The 24,307-nt window shown below is 53.4% G+C and overlaps 6 protein-coding genes across 6 annotated transcripts; 2 read left to right on the top strand and 4 right to left on the bottom strand.

Annotated features, from left to right (window-relative positions):
* Window positions 1-140: 140 nt before the first annotated feature.
* Window positions 141-1,420, bottom strand: CMQ_5972 (heat shock protein DNAj; the record flags this gene model as incomplete). The annotated part of the gene is made up of 3 exons (XM_014315037.1): window positions 141-434; window positions 502-1,288; window positions 1,341-1,420. 3 exons carry the CDS (start codon window positions 1,418-1,420, stop codon window positions 141-143), a joined length of 1,161 nt encoding a protein of 386 aa, XP_014170512.1.
* Window positions 1,421-2,613: 1,193 nt separating this feature from the next.
* On the bottom strand, window positions 2,614-4,219 carry CMQ_5984 (methyltransferase type 12; the record flags this gene model as incomplete). The annotated part of the gene is made up of 7 exons (XM_014315049.1): window positions 2,614-3,310; window positions 3,373-3,462; window positions 3,534-3,567; window positions 3,651-3,721; window positions 3,837-3,878; window positions 3,944-4,068; window positions 4,163-4,219. 7 exons carry the CDS (start codon window positions 4,217-4,219, stop codon window positions 2,614-2,616), a joined length of 1,116 nt encoding a protein of 371 aa, XP_014170524.1.
* A 1,470-nt stretch (window positions 4,220-5,689) lies between these two features.
* On the top strand, window positions 5,690-7,309 carry CMQ_6490 (proteasome regulatory particle subunit; the record flags this gene model as incomplete). The annotated part of the gene is made up of 1 exon (XM_014315555.1): window positions 5,690-7,309. The coding sequence occupies one exon, from the start codon at window positions 5,690-5,692 to the stop codon at window positions 7,307-7,309; it is 1,620 nt and encodes a 539-aa protein (XP_014171030.1).
* Window positions 7,310-7,480: 171 nt separating this feature from the next.
* CMQ_6014 (alanine aminotransferase) lies at window positions 7,481-8,959 on the bottom strand (the record flags this gene model as incomplete). The annotated part of the gene is made up of 1 exon (XM_014315079.1): window positions 7,481-8,959. One exon carries the CDS (start codon window positions 8,957-8,959, stop codon window positions 7,481-7,483), a length of 1,479 nt encoding a protein of 492 aa, XP_014170554.1.
* A 7,025-nt stretch (window positions 8,960-15,984) lies between these two features.
* Window positions 15,985-16,495, top strand: CMQ_6011 (uncharacterized protein; the record flags this gene model as incomplete). The annotated part of the gene is made up of 2 exons (XM_014315076.1): window positions 15,985-16,177; window positions 16,233-16,495. 2 exons carry the CDS (start codon window positions 15,985-15,987, stop codon window positions 16,493-16,495), a joined length of 456 nt encoding a protein of 151 aa, XP_014170551.1.
* Window positions 16,496-16,740: 245 nt separating this feature from the next.
* On the bottom strand, window positions 16,741-23,042 carry CMQ_6402 (WD repeat protein; the record flags this gene model as incomplete). The annotated part of the gene is made up of 5 exons (XM_014315467.1): window positions 16,741-17,646; window positions 17,706-18,275; window positions 18,782-19,000; window positions 19,348-21,509; window positions 22,220-23,042. The coding sequence occupies 5 exons, from the start codon at window positions 23,040-23,042 to the stop codon at window positions 16,741-16,743; spliced, it is 4,680 nt and encodes a 1,559-aa protein (XP_014170942.1).
* Window positions 23,043-24,307: the final 1,265 nt, after the last annotated feature.

Here is a 24,307-nt window from a genome sequence, read left to right as displayed (position 1 = left end):
TATCCACAACTGCACACAACCGCTTCCGTATCTCATCAGCATCATCGTACCATCCCAGCACAAAGCCCGCCCGTTATCATCCGGACCTCGGTGGCTTGTTTGTATATCATCTTGCAACGCTCGCGTTTCATTTTCTCCTCTTACAGAATCTCCCGCAACTTGTGCTTCTGGTCAGCCGTCAGCGTAGTCGGGAACTTGACGTTGTATTTGACCACAAATTTGCCCCGCTGCCCCGGTTTCTTCGATATCGGCATCCCCTGTGACGGGTAGCTGTCGCTTGACCCCGGTTGTGTCGGTCCCGACTTTTCAATGTTGAACTGCTTGCCGTCAATCGTCGACACCGTGCGCTTCCACCCTGTCAGCGCTTCTTTGAGCGTGAGGTCAATCGGGAGAACGATGTCGTCGCCGTCTCGTGTATAGAGCGGGTGTTTTTTCTATCTTAGTCAGCATCAACCTGGCCCACGCATGTGCCTGATAATATTTAAAACGGGATCCTCTTACCTCTTCCACAATGAACACAAGGTCTTGCTGGCCGCCCTCCTCCTGGTCTCCGACACCCTTGAAGTGGATCTTGCTGCCTTTCTTCAAGCCTGGCTTGATCGGCACTTCCAGCACTGTGTCTGTCGTCGTCCGCTTGCCATTGTCGTCGAACATCTTACGCTTGACCTTCATCTTCTTCGTCGTGCCCTTGAACATCTCCTCCAACGAAACTGGAAGCGGCCGCTCAACTGTCGTCACCTCCGGCGTGTGCTGTCGTGCGCTGCGTCCAAACGGATCAGCCCCACCGCCGCCACCAAAGCCGGGGTGACCTCCGCGCGACATCCTAGGCCCACCACCACCGCCATTGATGTTCGAGAAAATGTCGCCAAAATCATCATCGCCTCCACCACCACCACCAGCTCCTCCACGCATGAATTCTGCAAATATCGTCTCCGGGTTGCTGAACTTGTGACCGTTGCCACCGCCCGTGCTGAAACGGAACGTCCGCGCACCACCACCCTCGCCACCCGGCATCCCACCAAAGCTGAAGCCCTGGAACCCGCCCGGCATCCCGCCAGGCACCCCACCGGCACCAGCGAACGGGTTGCCGCCACCACCACCGCCGGCTTCGTTAGGATCTGGGTACGGAGCTCCGCCTCGGAGGATGAACTCGAGGCCGTAGGTATCGTAGGCTTTTCTCTTTTCTGGGTCCGATAGGATCTCGTACGCTTGAGAACACTCCTTGAACTTTTCCGCCGCCACAGAACTGTTCTTGTTCTTGTCGGGGTGCCACTTCAGGGCCATTTTCCTGCAAATTATTAGCTGCCGGTTCAAACGGTCGGAACAATGGGAAAACCTACCGGTAAGCCTTCTTGATCTCATCTTGCGAGGCATCAGGCTTGATTGCCAGCTGGTCGTAGAGCTTCGACTCCTTGACCATCTTGACGGCTTAATAGCAAAGGTGCAGTAAAGCACGCAAGGGTCGTGTGATATGCTGATCTGGTTTCTTGGTCGACACACAAAGTTGCGTAGCCGCTGCTGTCAACGAAAGCTGAGTCCAAGATGACAAAAAATGAAAGAATATGCACAGGCTGGGGGTGCGAGCCAAGTGATATGTGTTGCCTGGGCGGTGAGGGGGTGTTGCGGCAGTGTAAATATTTTTGCAGTCGTGTCCCTGTCGAAGGCTATGTATGGGGCAGTGGCAAAATCCGATAAAACAAGAGGAACTATGTATCCAATTGCCAGCAAGGTACTGCTTGATTGGTTGATTGGATGTAATCGTTGCCCGGATGTGACGTATGGGAGCAAATGAGAGCTATCAGCAATTTGTTATTCGACAATTGGCGATTGCCTTCTATTGTGAACAACGTCAAATATAGGCCGCTGACTCTCTGTTGGTAGCCGTAAATCGTCGTCAAGACGGAATTGTTTGAGATGGAGAGAAAGAATAAGGGAGCAAGGAGGAAGCAGTAAGACGAGAGGCGAAGTGACAGAAGTAGTGCCACAACGTGCCGAATCTACTATGGGGCCTTTCCGAGACGCTAGAAGGCACTCGAAGGCCGGAGGCGGGTTGCCACAAACTGTGCTATTGTTGCTAAGACGTCGTGCTGTGCAGGACCGTGACGGGGGAGAGAGTGCCGGGGTGGTAGGAGAGTTGACTGAGACGGAAGAAGGAGGGGAGAAGACTCCAGGAAGATGTGGAAGTGGGCAGAGGGAGGTGGTGCACAAATGCGCTACCTGCCCTTTGTTAAGCGGGGACTCGCCGGAACGAACGACCTTTTGGTGGGGTTGGAGCTCACTCGTCATCGAAGCTTCTGGTACCTACTATGGCGGCCCCACAATGGAGACCAAGATGTAAATCGCTTATGTGCATATATGTGTGTAAGTCCGTGTCATTGCATGCCGAACGGTCGGGAGGCTGGCAACGACAGCAAGAAAGTGCCAGACAATTGTGCATGATTGAGCCTTGCGGTTGTGCGACAACCTGTCAGTCGGGCGGCATTTCCTCGGCCTTGTACACGTGGGCTTTGACTCGGCTCTTGGAATTCTCGGCATGTATTTGCATGAATATATCTTCGGGTAACAAGGCTAAGCAGACAGGAGGGATTCAGCCTGAAAGGCGTCAACGGCCTTTCACTCTTCCTTTGGAGCCGGTATTGCCGCTGGCACTGGTGCTTCAGCCGGCACGGGTACTTCGTCGAGAGGAGCTTCCACTAGCACCGGCTCTTCCTCTGGCAGCGGCGTTTGTTCCACCAGCGGCTTCTGGGCCCAGACCACGAGGGAATTGTAATAGGCATGGGATTTGAGCGCGCGCAGCTCCTTGCGCACGTGGGCGGCGTAGACATGGATGGCCTCCTTGGACCAGCCGAGCTGTCCGGCCAGGAGGCCTACGCTGCCCTCGGTGTCATTTTCGATGGCGGCCCGCGAGTAGAGGCCGATCTCGCGCAGCTTCGGGTCGTCGGACCACTCAGAGATGGGGATCTTGAGGAGTTTTTCGTGGATCTCGACGAAACCGGCCGCCTTGGCCGCCTTCTTCTGGACCCCGTCGCGCGGGACGCTGAAGGAACAGGTTGAGCCGAGCTTCCGGGCACCTTCACGGAAGATGACGCCCCATTGAGCGAGGGCGCTCATTTCGGGCACGGAGTCGTCGTCCGACTGGAAGAAGCCGTTGCACTCGTACGTCTCGATCCAGCCGCCGGGCTTGAGGGCCGCGTACGCCTGCTTCATCAGCACCGTCCAGTCGGGCACGCTGCCAATCAGCCAGCGCGTGTGCACAAAGTCAAGCGAGTTGGGCCTGAACGTCCAGTCGAGCGTGAAGTCGTCAATCTGGCTGCAACAGGTCAGTCGGCAACGATCCTCTACCGACAACCACACCACACCGCATCTACTTACAAGAGCACGTTGGGCGGCACCCATGGCGACTGGATCGGCGAGAGGTCGGTGCCGATTACCTTGCAGTTTGGGTATTGGTCGCCAAAGTCACTGCGTGGAGGATATCATATCCCTGTTAGCGTTGGTCCAAGATTTCTAGACTAGGCGTGATAGGTGCTCACATAGCCCAGAGGCCCGTGCCGGTTCCGATGTCAACTGCGTTCTAGACTGCATGTTAGTTGACTTCTTCTACAATGTCTCTGCTCTTTGCAATTCGCTGCGTGGGCGTGCCGTCGAACTTGCCTCAATGTCGTCTTTCAACGGTGCAAAGTGGAGCTTTCCATCCATGCTGAGCGTGAACAAATGGTGTCTGTGCAATTCGGTCAGCGCAACCAAGAGAAAACCGGAGCAGCTGATCCACTAATTCTTGGCCCCCAAGACCCCCAAGAACCTCAGTCGCTAAAAGAGGGGGCGATACTACTTACTGGATGTCCAGCGTCTCGTTCTGCCGCTCGTCATTCGCGCCCCTGCAGTGCGATAGTCAGCTGGAAGCACAACCGATGCAGCATATGTGCTCTTGGACGTAGCGCACCAATAGTTGTTATTTCCCATGTCGCTGTGGTACGTGCGCCCGTTGATCGTGCGGTATTGCAGGATGCTGGACGTTATTGAAGCCGTCGAGCTGGCGGCGTCATCGCCGAGGGCTGAGTCGGTGTCCTGGGCAACGAGTCTGTTCAGTACCCCGTACCCGTCAGGAACGACGTCCCAGTGGGCCGGACCACATTTCCACGGAGGATGGTAGAGAACCCACATCTTCTTCCGGCAGGTCGGTCCAGTGCTGCGGCGGCTGGAGTGTTGGGTCGGCCATGGTTACAGCAGTCGAAAAAAGAGAGTGTAGAGCCTGGATGCAGAAAGATCAAGACAGCAGCGTCGCTCTCAGAAATCGTCGCCCGCTGGAGTGGTAGACGCAGTCGTTGGGGCTAAAGCACAGGAAACGAATACAGGCCCAAAATGCGTGATGTGGCATTGGAAGAGCGAGGGGATGCCCTTCTATATCTTTGTTTTATCTCTTTTCCTTCTCTGCTACTACGTCGCTTGTAGAAGCCCCTCTAATACTGACTAACCCCGCCCTGCTGGCTCCTTTCCTAACACGCCCAAAGCCCTTCACCGTTGCTGTTTTAATTTGCTAGCGGCCTATCGCGCTGTTCAAAGTCCTTGCATCACATCATCTCTTGCTCGGTCACCGGACGCTAGGCTACCGTTCCGACCAACGGCGAGGCTATCTCACGGCACAACCTGCCCTCACGATCCACTTATGCACGAAGTAATATATTGGCAACGGCCATGGTGTTGGCAGTCACCGGCATTCGGAAATAGGGTCACCACGGCCCCTACACCTTTCTCTCTCCTCTACTTCCGGTAGGCTCGTTTCGTCTCGATACGCAGCCTATCAGACCGGGCACACCGATCCGTTTCTATACAATGTGAGCCGCCCTCTCCACTTCCGCTCTGCCTGGTAGAAAAGACAGGCCGCACAGCTCTCTACACCCCTGGAGTAAGCGGACGCAATATACCGCCTTGCTTTGAAACTATAGCCGAGCGAAGCGCCGTGAATCAAGTCGCAATAAGAGGACAGCAGCGCTAATCCGGTCGTCGATGTCAGATGTCGGTGTTATGATATTGGTAGACAGGGGTGAAAGGCCAATCGCCAGACGTGGCCGAATGATTTCTCTAAACCTAGAGCTGCCGGGAGCTTATGTCTTTTCTTCAGATCTAGGTGGCATGTTAATGGCACTTGGCTTATTCCTAGATCAGCAAGCTAGCTTGGTTACGGCAAATACTCCGTAGCTGTCAGAAATTGCTCGTCCGGTATAGAAAGAACGCCGAAGCTCTTGAAACAAAGGATCAAAGGATTCTGAGGTCTTTGTTTCTGTCTTGGTTGATCGAAGACAGTTGACTACTCCGGACAGTGTCGCAATTACGGAGTAAGATATTTGTATCGTAAACCAATCCGTGCTGTAGGATAAGCTATGCAATTTAGGGGGTCTACGCATATTTACATATCCTAGTATACAGAACTGTGGGCTAGTGTCTGCAGCTCTCGAACGCGTGCCTTGTCTGCCGCCTAGCAAATCCAGTCCAATCGTCACCTCGGAGAAGCTTCCAACGCAACAAAGTGGACAGAACCAGCTGGACGAAGCTCTCAACCGGGAGTGCTATATCCCCGCCCCTTTCTGTTTTTCTGTTGCATCTCTTTTTTTCCATCAGCAGATCGGCCAGCTCGACGTGTCCCTCCTTTCCAGGCCTCCCCAACAAAAGAACAAGGCCTCTGTCCGCGATGGGCTCCGACCCCCAGTACACCAAGTGGCCGCTGCTGCCGCTGGCCCAGCATGTGTTTACGCTGACGAACCCGTATGCGGGCCGTGCGGCGCAGCAGACGGCGGTGAAGGCGGTGCAGGAGGCGATTGCCGAGCACAAGATGGCGCCGCTATACCGATATCTGGCGCACCCGGTGGAAGGCGTGCTGAATGCGGTGGGCGGCGAGGGGAGCAGCAGCGGGGCGGTGCGGGCGGCAGCAGCGGCAGCGGTGGCTGCGACGGCAGCATCTTCAGCAGCGGCAGCCACATCGACGACAGCAGCAGCATCGACGACGACGACGACAGCCGGCCGGCCGCTGAGCCGCAAGTCGAGCGTAGTGGGCATGATTGCGAACAAGAACCCGACAGCGCTGGCGGCACTGGGCTGGGACGAGGAGCTGTACCAGTCGCTGGCGGCAGCGAACGAGGCCGAGCTGGCGGGTTTGCAGGCCGAGGAGGACGAGGCGGTCGAGCAGGCGGGCGAGACGGAGATCCAGGGCGTGCGCGGCAAGCGGGCCGAGTTTTGGGCGCGCGTGGGCGACAAGGAGCGGGCGCTGGCCGCGTACGAGGCCATGCTCGACAAAACGGGTCCGCTGGGGACCAAGATCGACGTCGTGCTCGCGACCGTGCGGCTGGGCCTCTTCTTCGGCGACAAGGTGCTGGTGCGCGGTCAGGTCGAGCGAGCCACGGCGCTCGTCGACGCTGGCGGCGACTGGGACCGCCGCAACCGGCTCAAGGCCTACGAGGGCCTGCACCAGCTGACCGTGCGGGCCTACAGCGCTGCCGCTCCGCTGCTGCTCGACAGCCTCTCGACCTTTACCAGCTACGAGCTCTGCTCGTACGGCCAGCTGGTCGTGTACGCCGTGCTGGCCGGCTCCGTCAGCCTCAAGCGCGTCGACTTCAAGGCCAAGGTTGTCGATGCCCCCGAGATCAAGGCCATCCTCGGCGACGGCGAGGATAAGCTGCTGGCCCTGGCTGGCGTCATCTCGGCCGGGCCGGGCGTCGGGTCGGACGCAAGCGGGGCTGCCGCTACGATTAGCACAGCCACAGCTACAGCCACCTCTTCAGCCACACCTCCGCCTGCTGCCACTGCCCCTCTTGTCAACCTCACGACGCTCGGCACTGGCGTCGACCAGCCCGTCGCCGAGGCCGCCGTCGACTTCTCGCCGCTTGCCCAGCTTGTCGCCAGCCTCTACAATGGCCGCTACCGCCAGTTCTTCCAGGCTCTCGCCCAGGTCGAGGAGCAGTTCCTTACGCAGGACCGCTACCTCCACGAGCACAAGAGCTGGTTCATCCGCGAGATGCGTCTGCGTGCCTACCAGCAGCTGCTGCAGTCGTACCGTGTCGTCGGCCTCGACAGTATGGCCCAGGACTTTGGCGTCACTGTCGACTTCCTCGACCGCGATCTTGCCAAGTTCATTGCTGCCGGCCGCATTCCCTGTACCATTGACCGCGTCACTGGCCGCGGCGTCATCGAGACCAACCGGCCCGACGACAAGAACAAGCAGTACCAGGACGTCGTGCGCCAGGGCGACCAGCTCATCACGAAGCTGCAAAAGTACGGCCAGGCCGTACGGCTGCGCGGTAGCGAGCGCGCATAGACGGAGACGGAGGGTTGTCGTGGCATTGTATTTTAGGTACTGTCTCTCGTCTTTCCACACCTTGTTTCCATAGGCAAGACAGAATAAAGAAGCAAAAAAAACACTTAGGTTTGGACTTATGACTATTTGGCTCGTCTCTATCTCTTCAAATGCTTCCAATGACCCTCTACCTCATTTGTACTGTTCCATGAAGTCCTTGTGGAACTTGACCAGATTGCCCACCCATTCGGTTCCCGGAGCCAAGAAGGTGGTGCGGAAGTGCAGGGTGCCGGGAGCCTGGCCAAACCCGCTGCCAGGCACGACGCACACGCCCGTGGCCTCGAGCATCTTGAGGCAGTAGAACTCGTCGGCCGTGCGGCCCTCGGCCGCAGCCGCTTCAGCCGCCTTGGCCGGCACCTTGATCGTAGGGAAGAGGTACATGCTGCCCTGCGGCGCGCCACACTCGACGCCCTCCATCTGGTCAAAGGCCCGGTGCAGCGCAACAGCGCGCTCACGCAGCCCGTCAAAGATGCTGTGGTACTCCTTGTCGTACAGCTCAAAGCTCGGATCACCCGGCTTCGGCGGGTTGACCATCAGCTCCACCAGACACTGGCCGATAACGGGCGCGCACAGCGTGATGCTGACAAACTTGTAGATCTCTGCCTGCACGTCCGGGTCGAAGCCCACCAGCTCAAAGTAGCCGCCACGGTGGCCACACTCGCCCACCATGCCCTTGGACACCGAGTGCAGCGACGCCAGCTCCACGTGGCCGTACTTGCCGTCAGGGTTCTGCTTCTGCAGCTGTCGCAGACCGGCCTTGAACGAGTGGAATTGGCCCTCGAACACGTTGGTCTGGTACACCTCGTCGGCCAGAATCACCAGCTTCTCCGCCCGCGCCAGCTCAATCACAGCTGCCACGTCGGCCTCCGACAGCGACGCCCCCGTCGGGTTGCCCGGGTTAATCACCACGATCGCCCGCACATCCGTGCCTGCGGCGCGTGCCTCCGTCAGGCTCGCGCGGATCGCATCCAGATCCGTCGCCCAGTTCTTCTTCTCGTCCAGGTAGTACGGCACGCACTGCGCATTGAGCACCGATAGCGATGCCGTGTACAGCGGATACTGCGGGATCGGCACCAGCACACCAGTGTGCGGACCCGCGCAGATGATGTGCAGCAGCGTGTTGACGCCCGATGACGCGCCTGCAGACAGGTAAATGTCCGCCTCGTTGGCCGGGAACCCGTCGCGGTGCTCCAGGAAGTCGGCAATGTGCTGCCGGATCGCTGGCGCGCCGTTGCTGGCGCTGTATGCACCCACCGAGCCCACATTTTTCAGCAGCCAGCGCGCCCGCTCAACGACGTCCGACTTGTAGCCAAACGTGCTTTTGAGCACATCCGGGTGGTCCAGCAGAGCCGGGTTCTCTAGCAGGCTCAGCACTTGCCGGAAGAACGTGATTGGCTTCTGGTCTAGCTGCTGCGGGTTGCCAATGTTGGCCGAAATCACCTCCTTGAACGGCAGGCCGGCCGCGATGTGATTGCCCTCCACCTTGGCGAGCCGGGCCCGGTACTCCTCCGACCGGACTGCAAGCTCTCCCCGGACGGCATACTTGGCTGCCTTGATGTGGGGGTTGATGTTGTGGTGCCCGAGGCTGCGTGCCGGCAATGCCGCGGTCATTTTGACAGAATCCGACGATGAAAGTGCTCGGCGGCTGCTAGGAGTAAAGGCTGTTTGCACGGCCGGTGTGTGAGTTTTGTGTGTCAGAGAGAGAGTGAGAGCCGTTGTCAAGCTGCGATGACGGCGAGGCAAACCAGTCAAAACTAGCGTAGTAAGAGGGGCAACTGCTTAGTTTTCAGCCCACACGCGCTATACTCGCAGAGGGGGACAAGAGAATAAGAGAGCAGTGTAACAGGATAACCGAAGTGAGAAAAATAAAGCAAAAAAATAGAGGGAACGGGGAGCTTTATCAGAATCCAGGACAGTGCAACAGGCAGGAGCACAATCCACGGTTATAGCGGTCAAGGCGATTAGAGATAGAGGGAGAAACCCCCATCCTCCAGCCAAGGCAGGCGCGAATGACACAGACCTTTCAGGCCGGCTTGCTGTTACGGCATCTGAGGAAGTGCCCGTTATGGACGTTTCGCCGTCCTCGACTGCCCATCGGCTGATTTCACCCAGACGTCAGTCCATCAGCCACAGGCTGCCTGCCCGGCTGACCTCTGGACGAAAGGAGAAACAAATCCTGTCCAGGTGAGCAGAGAGTTGGGCCAGAACGCTGTGTGGCTCGTCGTTCAACCTCTCGCTTCACATGCCTCAATTTGGCTTGCGTGTCTTCCGCGTTTTGACACTGTCTCTACTGGAGATGCACGGCCGAAGTCGGGCAAAAAAAAATTATGCAAGTGCTCTACTCCGGAGGTAAACAGCTTAAAATGTGTACCCCGTAGTAATACTCCGTATGCAACAATAGAATACCCCGGACCCCCAAAAGAGGACAGTGCAGCCGCAGAGCGACAAGGCGCATGCAAGAAAATGTCGCATAGAAATGTACATGACTTGATAGGCAGGCCGGCAACTTTGGAAACAAAACTCACCTGATGAGACGGTCACAAGCGGGGTTCGCGGGGGGGTCGCCCCTGATCTGCCCAGTGCTCTGGGGAATCGAGAGAGCATGGCTGCGGAGAAGGGCGGGATCAGGTAGCCAGCAGACTCTGCAGTCACGATCGTGCTTGACACGGCACGTTAATCGAATCGTGAGAAATGACCTTGCCCTTCCTTCCACGCTAGCTGGCTGTCGCAATGATCGCGAGAGAACTGGGGGATATAACAGTTGATTGCTAGACAAACAGGACAATCTTGCACCAATACAGCAGAAGAGCAGAAGAAAGAAATATAGAAACACAGTCAGAAATAAACTTAAACCGCCGTCACCGCTCCCTCCGAAAAGCAAATAGCAGAACGGAGCCATGGGGCTTTAATCTTATTGCCTCCAGCACTACGAGTCTTGACGGCTATTTTTTTTTCTCCGTCAACGGACCTCCAGCACGCTGTCCCCAGCAGTGGTCTCTGTTGCGATTCCCCGCGGGATGCCCGCCAAGATAAGATAAGAGCTGTGTCTCTTCGCCGACATACGACTGCACTTGTACCGCCTATGATTGGTCCTGATCTGCTGCATCCGCCCCACATCCACAGGATCCGTCTACGCATTTTTCTTCGGTTGATCGTATGCTCTGCATTGCTGCCGTCGCGAACGTTGACTGCACCAACATCCAGATCTCGTAGACGTCGACAAGATGGCCAAGAAGGGTAAGTTACGGTCCTCAGGCTTCCTGTGAAGAGCCTAGGTGCCAGTTCGACCGCCACCCCATGTCCACTAACACGCCTCAGCGAAATCCCGCGTCATCTCGGTCCGCCTCCTTTCAATGGCTATGACCGGTTTCTTTTACACATTTACCCGCCCACGCACGTCGACGCCCCTGAGCATGTTGAAATACGACCCAGTTGGTGTGTTCTCGTGATGTCACATGTCCCACGCCTCCCGCCTGGTCCTGTAGCTAACACTAAGCAGTCCGCAGGAAGGTCCTGTTCTTAGAACAGAAACGGAGGAACAAATAAATGCGACTGTCCCTGGCAAACGACTCGCTCTTTGGCTTTCATCGCGTCGCCGAGAGCAATTGTACGAATCACTGGGTGGCGATTATGGGCGTTCTGGTTACTTGGTTGGGATTTAGCTATAACGCATACATGATGAAATAGGAACATTCCATCACCAGCCTTCATGTCCCACCATCTCTTGTTGTATATGCTTCCGTCCCATATTGTCCGCATAGGATCCTCCACGACCCCTCAAGTTTGGGCATGTTCTGAGTGGCTTCCAGTTCAATATCTCGATTCGGTCCCCTGTTCTGCCGTAGGTTCGGATAAAGCTGCATCATTGAAGTATCTCGAAGTATCGCTAAAAGGCCGATCTGGACGCAAGTCATTGCTGCCCAGAGCTTTGGCAATTGCAACCAATTGCCGCCGTTTTCTCGCGACCGTCCGTGCCGCGCCCGTTTCGCTTCGCTTCGTACCACTTCCTGCGACTCCTGACTGCTTAGTCTTCCTTGTCCGTGCACTTTTGGGGCTTGAGACGATATGGGAACTGGGATCATCAATGGTATCTCCTAATTTTTCGGATATATTTCGAGGAACGCTTGTCGGGGTACCTTTTGTGGTATCCCCAGTCCATTCAATTTCTCTTGTCTGTTCCTGGCAAAGAGACTCGGACCTAAGACAGCTCGGTGTGAGTTGTCCGCTTGTTGTACTTTCATGAACCATTTCTAGTTCATCCAAGTGCAGCGATAACTGGTGATCGGTAACCCTGGCCGCCAAATAGGCAAACAGTTCGGCAATATGCTGTTCATGTTCGTGGGATGTGTCGTTTTCCGGCATATCAACACTCAGAAACTCCAAGCTCCTTTCAAATCCTCGCTGATCAACATGCTGCCGGATCTGAGCCAAGATTGAGACAGCCTGTTCGATCTCTTCCATATTAGCCCCCCCGTCACTGATGGATTGATCAGCCAGCTCTGCTCTGCTGAGCTGGACCTGAAATTTAATTACATGGCTAACATCCTGTGCCCAACATATAAGCTGATCCGTAAGAATTTTCATACGCTTCTTATATTCATGCATCTGTGTTTCAAGCTTGGCATAATCCATGTCCTTGATAGCGAGAGTTTCTTTGAGTCGAGAAATAGTGATGTTGTTGTGTGCCTCTTGCATTTGCTCCAATTCCTTGGTTGTTCTATCGATGCACTCTTTGAGGGTCTTGTTACCAAGTCGAACTTCAGAGAGTTCATTTTGCAAAGCTTCTTGCGTATTCAGGCTCCATCGATGCTTTTCTTCGGCCACGGAGAACCTTTCGTTGCAATTTCTGAGCTGCTTCTCTAGATCTTGCCTCTTCAGACGCCCCTGTTGGAGCTCTTTCTGAGTCTGTTGTTTGTTCACCTCCAGAACTCTTCGGCTTTCTCTGTGAGATAGTTCGTATACCTGATCCAGAACACGTCTATACTCGTCCTCACGCTGCCGGTGCATTTCGCTCAATTTTTGAGTGTTCGTGGAAAATTTCTCTACCAGAGCCGTCAACGTATTGTCTTTCTTCAGTATGTTCTCTTCCAGTTCTGTTATCTTAGCCGACTTCTCCTCGATCTCTATATTCTGCTTGATGGTTTTTTCTTGAAGAACTTGAAGCGCAGCGATCGTCTCCGGTGTGTCGCGAGGAATTTTCTGCAGTGACTGAAACTCCGAAAGCAAATGGCCAACACAATCCCAATACTTTTTTGCTACTTTTTCCTGTGCGTATAGCATTGTTGATACTTCCGTGTGATCCTCTTCTCGTTTCTGGCAAAGGTCCACCAATTTCTCACTCGTTTGGGTTTTTTCGTGAATTCCCTGCGCCTGTTGGGCTTTTAATATTTTCAATTCCTCGTAGAAACTCTTCATTTTGCTGCTGAACTCGCTCATCCATGTAGAATGGTACTCTTCTCTAGTTATTTGGGCCGCAACGAGCTTCTCTATAACTCTATATAAGGCCGTTAGCGATTGAACGTCGAAGCCATGGCCGGAGACATTCATACTGCAAAGCCTGAATGTCATCACTCTCTTTCATTGATGAAAGAAAGCTGAGTTGCTCCCGCGAGACGGAACCTTGTGCATCGATCTGGGTTGCTATCATTTCTAGTCTTTTCATTCTGTTATGTTATTGCACAATTCTTTTCACGAGATGTTATAAGACTTACCCAGCCATAAACCGACCTTCCCCGACCTGATTTTCTTCGGAGATCTGACGCACAAATCCATCCAATGTGTCCATGATTTTTTTGACACAGATGCTAAGAATCTGGAAATTCTTCTCTGGAACGTTTTTGAGCTCTCTTAATAGCTGGGCGTTTGTTTCCTTCTGAGAGCTCAACTCAGCGTCACGAATCTCTGCCTCAAGTGTTCGTTCATTTATCTTTTTATACGCTGTATCCGTATTAGATCCATACCAGTGAAAAACTTCATTGCCGGTGCACACTACTACTACTTACCCTGTTCTAGTGCTTGTCGAAGCTCTGCTTGCGAGACCTTCAGCATTTCATGTACTTGTTTCAGTTCCCCCTGTGCATCCGCTAGTGCTCTCTGGTCATCGATGGCTTTGTTAAAACCTGTAATAGTCTCGTCCCGGACTTTCTGCTGCTCCTCTGTAGCTTGTCTTAGAATGTTGCGACAGTTTTGCAATGTTGTATCGTATTTTTTCCGATTCTCCGAGCTCTGTTTTAGCTTACGCTCCAGCTCCTCATTCCGTTGCCTCAACTGCCTCTTTTCTGCGTCCAGAGAGTTTGCCGTCATCTTAGCATCATTCAGAGCAAAATTGAGCTCTGTGATTCTATGAGACTGAGACTTGACAACTTTTTCCAGCTCAAGAAGCCTAGGAGGAAGAGTGGCTTGCACGCCCACCAACCCGCTTTCCAGGTTGCCACATACTCCGCTTCCACTGTCTGATGAAGAATTCAAGTCTTTGATCTGGCTCGGTGCGAACCCACGAAAGGAGGGCGGCGTGATAAATTGACGAGCCGGAAGGTACTGTTGTAATGGATAACTATCTTGAGCCAAGTTTTCGGCGTTGTGGACGTGAGGACTGTTCCCAAGAACGGTAAAAAACTTAGAAGTCCTGTTGTTGGGGGCCTCATAGTCATTTTTTGCGTTGAGACTGTTGGAATGAACAGCTTGGCCATTATTCTCTCTTGACTCTGAGTGGTTCCCTGTGTTGGGATGAAAGGGTCAATAACGAGAGTTTTCCTGCATTGCTTCTGTATGATCCATTGCATCATACTAATGACTAGGGAACTCATTCCTAGAGTGCTGAGTTCGAGCTGGCTCATCCCCAAGGCCTGTGCTTTTTTACGGCTTGAAAATTTGCCAGCTGAAAACTTGCCTGCAGTGGTCGCAAGTGCGTGATCGATGCTGTAAAAATTACCTTTTCTGCTCTTTTTTCAGAAGGGGTTTCTGGGATTCGAAGGTCCAAAGGAAGCTGTTCGTATGTTGCATATGTCTTGCTGCTGTCTACGAGAATCAAGAGAAGTTACAAGCCAATTTTCATAAATGAGTTTTTAAAATAACATATGCGGACGAGGAAGTGGCGACCCTTAGGTTTGGAACTCTTGAACGGGTCGAAGGGAGAATTCGCTCGAATAAAGTTGAGGTTAGTTTGGGAAGGCACTACATTACACATTACGGCCTCAAAAGGAAGACACGCTTTCTACCCGTGTATATCGCATATCATTTAGTTTACTCGAAGAAAAAGCGCTGTAACTTTCTTCGGCATTTAGATCAGTTCTCGCGAAAGGCATATGGCTTATGTCATAAATTCACTCTACGGTAGAGAACATCAGGTAGTCTTTTTCAGCACAAGGCTACCTCCGTTGTTGTCCGCATCTTTGCTGAAACGCACGTCGTATAAAAGCCGAGGAAAGTATGGTAAAACAATCGCTGTATCCCAGCGTAGTCGCTGCTTTGCGGCCATCAGCGCGTACATGCTTACTGGGCTACGACGTATATTATATGCGGCCAAGCGGAGGGCCGCCTTTGAGGAAAAGGCAAGGCAGAGTCGTTGCTATTTCTATCCACATCTGAATATGTGGCAATAGCATGGCGCTTTTGCAAATGCAATTTCTCAAAATCGCTTCTAAAATAAGAACAAAGCGGTTGCTGCGGTCCTGCTAACAGGCCGCTTTTACTGTATCGAGAAAGTTTGTAAATAGATGCAATCTCGGTCGGGTTCTGTGCGAAACCGGCCGGATTGAAGGCCCGGCAAGGGAAATGGGAAGTTGACTGACCGCCAAGTCGACCTCGATTGTCTTCATGCGATTTTCTCATCACAGTTTTTTCGCCTTGGGGCGAGCCAAGAGCCAAAAGATCATCAAGTCTGAGTCCTTGTCAAAGCAGGGGTTTTTCTGCAGCCGCCCAGGCTTTGGGCATATCCCTGTCACCTGTGCTGTGATTGGTCCATACAACTGTGCTTCCCGAATTGGTGGACCATTGGACACGACCGGGCGCTTGATGAATCGCATTGCACCAATCAGACGGTCCGAGTCCCTTTTTGAGTGCCGGCCAAGGGCCTGTGTCCCTTTTGACTGAGCCACTCTTTCTCCTCCTAGCACGCACACAAGGCCGGAGTACCCAATAGCACGATTGCATGCAGAAGAGGGACCAGGGCCATCATGTGCATGCGGATGGAGGCGTGGGATAGGCGGGGCGACGATCTGTATGAATGAAACGAAGTAGCATCCTTAGCGATGCAGAGGTGTCACACTTGGCTGCGGCCGTAGCCAGACAACGTGCAGCAAAGGGACAGACGACCCTTCGACAAGAGGACTAGTAAGGTGACAGAAAATAAGGTGACTTTAAGTAAGGTTTACCATGTCAAAAATGAAATAATGCGGTCATACGCCTTTTAAGTGATTCTGTCCCATCACATCTAATATATACTTGGCCCCTCTCTAATCAGTTTTCGCACACCCTCCATATTGTCTCCCAGCTCTTCTTGTCCTTCTGCTCTAACCCATCCTCGCCTTTTTTAACCGCTGGACGTGATATTCTCCTTCAAGCAGAACACCAAGCCGATTCCTTGGATAGTACACAAAAACGCCCTATACTCTGGAGCACATTCATCCGTGAAGACAATGTCGGCCACCTCATCATCTTCATTCCCCCTCGCCACCGAGGACCCGTATACAGGCGGTGGAAGCAGTTCAGCAGACACTAGCATCGACAATGACGGGGGTGCGTCCGGGTCTTCTGACGGTAGCATGAGCCTCTCGCGTGGAGGTTTGGTCGCCATCATTGTTGTCGTCGTGGCTGTTGCCATAATCGGAGGTGAGCTTGTTGTTCTGTCTGCTCCAGATGTCTTCCTTTGCTCACACACCAGTAGTCACTTCGGCAGTCTTGTTCTATCTCGCCAAGAAGCGAGAGTGGAAGATCCGCCAGAGCATCCGGAAATCTGCGAGAAGGGTGGTCAACGCCCTGACGCCCCGTCGCAGCGAGTTTCCCAAATCCGCCAAAGAGGGCACTGCCAGCAACTCTCGTGGCCGTGTCCGCCTAGATGATGTCCCACCCACGCCGCGCTTGCCAGTCGATTTGGAGAAAGGCTTTGCGAACTCCGACAAGAAGAAGTACAACTTCCATCGGAAGTAGGCTGTCATGACGGGTGCTTCGGCAAGGCAAGCTGAAATAAGATGACAGATGGGATAAGCAACGTTCCGAGCGATGATAGACAAAGGAGGCGAGACACGTGTGAGATAACCAAGAAGAGCGAGCTGTTTTGTGAAAATGGGCATTGGGTCATGTTGCGTTTTAATGAAGGAACAAGCGGCCGGATTTCGACTGCCACTACCCCTGTATTATTAGTTTCTGCGGTCCGCTTCTCGAATTCCATTGCTTTACTGCTTAAGACTCCGAAAGGTGTTGCCGCTGGCGCTTCGTCGAGCCTTGTTGTCTCGTCTCGGCGCCGGCTTCTCGACAGCTTCCGGCTCCTCCTTCTTCTTGGACGACTCGGGCACAAAGGTAACCTGCCGCTCGCCCACGATGCGGGTTCGAACCGGCACGCCTTTTCCGTGGCTCCGGCTGCTCGACGCTGCCATCTGCTCGACACGGGCTCCAAACGTGCTGTCTTTCGACTTGCTGCCGCCCTGTCGCGCTGATGAAGACATGCGCATCGACACCTCGCCTCCGACAGGCTTGCGGGATGAGCTGTCAGGCTTCCGGATGCTGTCGTCAGCGTCTTCCGAGTCCGAGTCCGAATCGGCGTCTGACTTGGCGGGAACGTGCTTGCCCCAGATTGTCCTGCCGGTCTCGTCGATCCTAGTGCTCGGGTTGAGTGCCCGGAACTCTGCGCTCTTCTCATCGATGGCAAACTCTTCGTCCTCGAAGAGACCCTTGAAACGTTCGTCGCCCAGTGCTCCAGCCTCCAGATCGATGGTGTCTCTCTTCTCCTGCTTCTTGAGAAGCTTGTCGACCAGCTTTTGGTTGACCTTGACCTTCTTGTTGCCACGGATCCGGCTGGACCGCTCCTTGTCAATCCGCTCCTTGACACGCTTCATCCGCTCTTCCTCGTACACGTACGGGTTGGCAATGAGACGTGCCTGGTCGTACAACTTGCTCGCGACAAAGTAACCGTGCATGTATGGCCGCAGCAGATTTGTCTTGCCGACGAGATGAGCCAAGCTGAGAGAACGGAGCTCGGCCAGCGTGAGAAACTTGTAGTTGTCGTACGTTGTGGTCGATACCTCCTCTGCCATCTCGTCAACGAGGCGTTCCAAGAATGTGCACCATTTCGGAGCAGGGCCCTAATAAGTTAGTACTGGCTTCATAGGCCGTCCGGCGGACTGATGAACTCGGAACTCACAAGCATCGGAATAAACCACGCATGTTGCTGTCTTCCTTCGTTGGCGCTGAGCAGCATGCCCGAGTTCGGGCAGTGTGCCACCGAGTTAATGTCTGCCTCTGGCTCAATTGTCGTCCACGGCGTGCCGTCTGTCTCGTCAAAGATTTTGATTGCCCGTTTATCGGACGCCAGAATCTTCTTTTCGTCCGATGCCGTCGTCAGGTGCATCAAGTTCTTCACGGGGTAACCAAAGCCGAGATCCTTGGTCATGAGAGGCGTCGGCCGCCGAAGATCGTATATCTGCACGATGCCGGAGCTTGCTCCCGTGGCCAACGACATGCCCGAGCGCGAGAAGTCCAATGCCGAGATCTCGCCGTCGTGTGTGTCTAGTGTGGCCACCCTCGCCCGGCTCCGGGAGTCCCAAAACTCGACTGTGCCGCGCGAGGTGCCGAAAGCAGCCAGGCCGTGCGATTCTTCTGCCAGAGCAGCCACATTCACGCACCCGACGCCAATGCTTCCTTGTAGACCGCGCTCAACGCCATCATCCGCGCCCAAGTCGATCTGAAATGACTTTTGGAATCTTCCCAGTTCCTACAACACACCGAAAGTCAGTATGTAGACATGCATGGGACAGAATGAGAATATTGGAGCGTACTAAGTTCAGGCGGAACACTTCACCGAGTCCGTCAGCGTCCAGTCCGGCAGCTGGGACGAGGACCTCCGTTGAGCGGGTCGCTCATAGACAATATCGCGCCCAAACCGCGGGATTCGGAGCTGAAAATGGCATCCTGCCGGTGTGTGAAATTCTATCCTCCGATCCTCTTGGAGATGAACTATACGAGACGCATATTAAGTAAGTTTCCGCAGACTATCAACGAAGCAAAAACGAAGAGGAAGTTCGTACTCGACTTGGAATAGTCCGTAGAGCAAAGAACGAACTTTGTGTTCAAAGAAACGGTGTGGCGGGAAAAGGAAAGCGAGAGCTGGTGTAGGTTGTGGACATGTATTTGAGGCTAATTCAAAGATAAAGGTCAGTCAGCCTTGCGGGCCCGAGAAAACGGAAAAGCGTATTTGGCGTAGAGAAAGCTGGTTCTTACAGGAAAGGTTCCGGTTGACATAACCCACTCGCCATCCTCGGAGACGCGAATGCAGCCGCTGGCGCCCGTGAACTCAAAGTCCTGCAGCAGCTCCAGGCGATTCGCATATTCAGGATCGTGTTTCAGGCTTTGCTTCTTCTTGCTCGCCAACCAGTCGGGAAGAGCTCGCGAGGAGGGCCCCGAGACCGTATACACGGGGACCGTGCCGGCATTTGCGAGCTTCATTGTGTATCAGCAGTATGGCTTTCGTAGCTGGACTGCTGCTCGTAAAAAACCCGCTTGGAGTGAGGAGGAAAGGTCTGCTGCACTGCAAGGGAAAAAACTGTCGCGAAGAAAAGTTCAAAAAGTTTAAAAAATATGGTATCGATAAGAAGATAAGAGATGTTATCGGCACGCTAATGACGCCACGAGCTTTAGTACGGAAGCCGTGATAATTATACTCCTTAGCTACCGCTTCACTACACCCGAATGGCCTTTGTCTTAACAGTGCCGGTTTACAAGAGCCATAACCGTAGCTAGTATTCAATCTTGCTCCCAGACCACCCTCTCAGACACAGCTTTTTCACCTCGGCCCTCTTCAGTGCCTTCAGGCCTTGAGCCGCCTCCCGAGACTTGGCGATGTAGCTTGTCGTGAAATAGCCGATTCGAACGTAATCCTTTGGTGAATTGTCTTCCCCGTGATTATTGCCAGCTGCACCATCAGTCTCTTCTACAGAACGAAGTACAAGCCCCTGGACATCTTCCGTGGAGGATGTCATGGCCAATTTGGACTTATTTCGTCGTAGGACCAGAGCGGACAGGCATACCAGATCTTTTGCGCCTTCTAAGCTCTGTCGAGACTGTTCGTCTCTCCCGGCAACGTCCGGGAAGAACCTTGCCGACGGCCGTCTTGTGTTACCAGCGTGGATACCCCATACAGTACCATCGAACGTCAGCCAATTTGCTTCTATTTTTAGTACGGGGCCGTAGAGCTCGATCGCCGTAGAGCTCGGGTGGTCCTTCCCGTCAATGATGCGAATAGTCGCGAGCAGAGTAGCTTTCAGCTCGATGTGTGCACGTGAGTTCTCCGGCATCAGATCGAGTGCGACGGCGCCCACAATTGACGCCCAGGACCAAGTCGGTGCCACAGGTGGTCCCTCGGGCTTATTCTGTTCTTTGCCCACCTGTTTGCCAGATCCATCTATGGCTGGAGTTTCGGGCTTCTTCCCATCTTTGCGAAGCCGCTGGCCAGGTCCATCTATGGCAAACCATAGCAGATCCGTCGCCAGCCGCTGGCTCCATAGCCCATGTAGGTACGTAGATCCCGTTGCCCGTCCGACCTCCTCCTGGAGGCCCATTATGGCCACCAACTTGTCCGTGGGAGTAGTTAGCAGACAACGAGAGTACGGCTCGATAATGTTATACCACAGCTGACTGTAGCTGTACTGTCCGACCTCGCGAGACTCGTCTTCCGGTGCCGGCTCTGCACCTAACCATTTCGCCATGAGACTGAGATGGTATTTCGCCAACTCTTCCGCCACTGCTGTTGCTATTTTCTCCGCATTACCCAGGCGTAACAGCTCAAAGTCTGCCCGGAACCCGGCTCGTGGTCGTTTCTTGCGGTCGTCAGATTCATCGTTCGTCCAGGGCTCAGAATCCGATTTGAGCACGTTCTTCCAGAAACCACGCTTGCGCAGCCATACTTCCTGACTGCTTGGCGGGCTGTCTGGATGTAGCATCGGTGGTGGTGGACGTCGCCGCACCGCCTCTTTGTCATGCCATCGCAAGCCACGACCTTCACGTTCGGCTATATACAGGTCTCGGCGGGTCTCGATATTCTGCGGTGACATGTCGGGTGCATAGTGATCGCGAAAGTCTTCAGGGTAGCGCTTGTACGTGTAGCCATGGTGGTTGAGCTCGGAGGCGGAGCGGCAGCCGCATTCCCAGTAAAGCATGTCGGCACCGAAGTGGAGGATGCGGCGCGACAGAAGACGTTCCTGCATGACCCAGCCGCGAGTGTTAAGTGGTGCCAAGTTGACGCCACGATCAAAGTCGAACACGTCATCACGACGCACATAGATCACTTCGTCAGGCGTCGCTGCAGTGGGTTTGATCCCAGGTTTGGCTCCAATCTTGCACGGCTCGAGTGCCTTCACATTCCGGGAATGGAAACAGCCACCGTTACAGTCAAACGACCCAGTAGATGCAATCGTGCAGGCGGCGGCTGAGTAGACGCCGCCCAGCTTCGGCGCCTCATTTTTCCAGTCTTCCTCCCATATGTGGGCCAGCTCTTCCTTCTCCTGAAAGGTTTTATCCGATTGTGTGATGCACAAAGAGTCGATCCAGATATACGAGAAGCCAAGGTTCAGTGTCGCAGTAATTGCATCTTGCAGGTTCCGCGACAGACAGAAGAAGTCAATTCCCTGGTAGAGCATTTCAATGTTGCTCGCCAGCAGTGTGAAGGGAACCTCTTTCGTCTTACCCCAGCAGTGACTAAGGGCCACGTATTCAGACTTAGTAAAGTCGATGTCGCAGGTGTCCATGAGCTTGATGGATGCAGGTGGCATCCCCGGCTCCAAGTAGTTTTCCCCGCCATTAGAGACAAACAGCATTCGTTTTGGTCGGACGGGCTTCGAATTGCCGACACCTTTGCACAGGTCGTGACTTTCACGGCATGACTGAAGCCATTCTAAAGCCTGCTCAAAGTGCGCTTTAGAGCCCGTATTATCCTGCTCAATGGATGGCGATTCTGCATGTGGTAAAGCGGTTAGGCTAAAATCCGGATGACAGGCTCCCCTTATGTAGAGGTAGAGATTCTGGTCTAAAACTCACGGGTAGGAAGGAGGTTGCCTCTGTGTACCAGAAGCCGAGACCCAATAGCAACATCGCCCCAATATAGTTGCGTATATGTGTAAGGCGTCAGCGGCCGCTCTTCCCATACTTTGATTCGCAACCCGGCAGAAGGATTCGTCGGTCTCGAGAGCGGAATTACCTCAAATGGCGTATCGTCCTGAGTTTTTTTCCCTGACGTTGCAACGGGATTGTTTATCTGTTTGCAGCTCTCAGATCCATTTTTCTGGCACCCAGACGGCACATCGTCCCGAGGTTGATTTTCTGATAGCGTGGCGGTACTGCCTACCTGGCTGCAGCTCTCGGCAACATCCTGCCGGTGTCCAGACGGCGTATCGTCCTGACGTTGGTATTCTGACAGTGCAACAGTATTACCTGTCTGCGTGCAGCCCTCGGAGGTATCTTGCTGGCACCTAGGCGGCGCAGCATCTTGACGTTGGGTTTCTGACACTGCAACGGTAGTGCCTGTCTGCATACAGCTCTTGGCAATATCCTGCTGGCGTGGCGGACTCATAGAGTACCATAGAAGGCAGCAGAGATGGCAGTCTTTCGGCAGTGTAAGGGTTTCAGTAGCTGAGTTAGAGGTTTGTCTGGGATCTGCCAAATTACCAACGGCCTCCTCTGCTGGTTTAGCTTCTTGAGTAGCCGAGTTGGTATTTTGTTCAGGCTTTGCAAAACTGTCGACGAACTCTTTCGTCGTCCGAAATTCGTGCCATTCGGTAAGTCGGGTCAAGTACGTTTCCGAGCCTGTGATCAGTTTTGAGCTGGCTACAATAATGTTGCATCGCTCGCATAATGCTCGCCGCTCGGATTCGTTTTCTGGAAATTGCCCGGAGTCGCCCCCGGGTACTTGCTCGGGGTTTTCCTTGGGCAGTTCGACAAGAGCCAGCCATCGTTCGCGGCTCACCCGCCACGTGCCACTGAATAGATTGAAGGGAAACAATGAAGCTCTTCTGTTGTCCCCCGGAAAGTATGTAAGGACTATTAAAAATAGCACACTCCGCAAAACGTAAATCGTGGCCGCCCAGAGCATAAAGCGGGTTAATGACTGGTCGGGCCGGAATGCCCAGCCGAGCATGGCAACAATGACCACCCAAGAGCTATACCAAATGACCGGCTGGAACACGATGTATGGTGCAAAGACCAAGGTGATAGACTTGTAGAGGACGATCCAGGCAATGAACCACACATACCCAAAATCTTTGTTGTAAGGCCACATCTGGTTGTGCAGTAGAACGGCGATGGAGAAAAAGATCAAGACTGATGGTAAGTACTGGAGCGTGTACTTGCCATGTACGCCGACCAAGATGACGGCCGCCAGTGCAATAAATAACCATCCGGTTACTGTGACTCCGGGTAGGTGAAGTCCGTTGGGTCCCATGTGCACATTATACATGAGAGTAGCTACCAGCATATAGCATCCCAACGTCATATAGGGTCGAAGTATTGTCGGCACCATGAAGGCAAAAAGGATCCAAAATACCTTTGTTGGCATTTCGTAGGCTTTAAATTTCTCTTCAGAGTGTATAGCGATACCGAAGCGCACGATTGCTAACAGCCAAAGGTGAAACGTGCTTTGCAGCTCCGTCAATGGCATGAACATAACGGGCCACCAAGCTTGCGCAGCTGTCAGCCAGAAAGCTACCCATGCCTGGCGCGGAAGTTGGTTGTCTCTTGCTCGCATTACAATCAGCAAGGCGCTCATCGCACTGTAATGGAAGAATGGGTAACCGATAATCGTGAAGATGGCGAGGAAAGTCCAATACACAATCCACCCCCCAGAAGACGCCATATCGGTGGTTATTTTGCAAGTTACGTAGGGCTGGTTGTGTCGCGGAAGAAGAATAGAGGAAGGAATATTTTTGTTTACGTCAAGGTGGCTTTTTAGAAGGGTTAATCTGTATAAGAAGATCAAAGAGCAGGGGACGGTATGAATGCTGGGTAGGTGTCACAGTTATATAGCTGTGCGCCCAACCTTTACCACAAGCCACATCCAGTCAACAAATATCAGCATATAAAAACATACAGTAAAACATATTTATATAGAAAGCAGCTTACTTCGTTTAGGTATCCCAGACAATAATGACCAATAATATGGTGCCAGCATATCTGCGATTATTGGGAATATCTACTTTTGGCTAGCATGCAGTCGGTTGGCCCCATCTGAGCGCAGCCGAGGCTCTGTCTTTGCAGTATCATAAAGACTTGCTCGGATATGGATAGGAAGATGACAGCAGGTCCGACGCCTGATTTGGGCTGGCTTATATTGGCCGGAAATTGACTGTCTTTGATGCTTCTTTCAGCCTCACTGCCCAATCCAGATTATATGTAGGGAATATTGGGATAGCATTTAGGCTAACCTGAGAACGAATTGATGGTTTCGTACGCACATGCTTTCTTAGCCGGAAAGTCTTGTAGTTATATGCTCGTAGATTGCTACGCGGAGCAAGCAGACGTACTGGAGCACACGCAATGCTGTAGACTATGGAGATGGAGTTTTTTTTTGGAAATTTAGGGGTTTAAAATTTCAGTATTTCGTGCATTAAGAGCTAAAATAATGACATCAAAACGCGAAAATGAGTAGAAAGCGAGCTACATCAGACTGGCTGAGCCAATCATCAATTACTTGATGCCCGACGATCATATTAGGGGTAATACCGATTCCATACAAATCGATGAGGTCGAGTATGTACGGAG

Source organism: Grosmannia clavigera, assembly GCF_000143105.1.
Source record: "Grosmannia clavigera kw1407 unplaced genomic scaffold GCSC_167, whole genome shotgun sequence".
NCBI classification, from domain to species: Eukaryota; Fungi; Ascomycota; class Sordariomycetes; order Ophiostomatales; family Ophiostomataceae; genus Leptographium; species Leptographium clavigerum.
The sequence above is the reverse complement of the archived record's forward strand: the minus strand, read 5'-3'. Positions and strand labels throughout refer to the sequence as shown.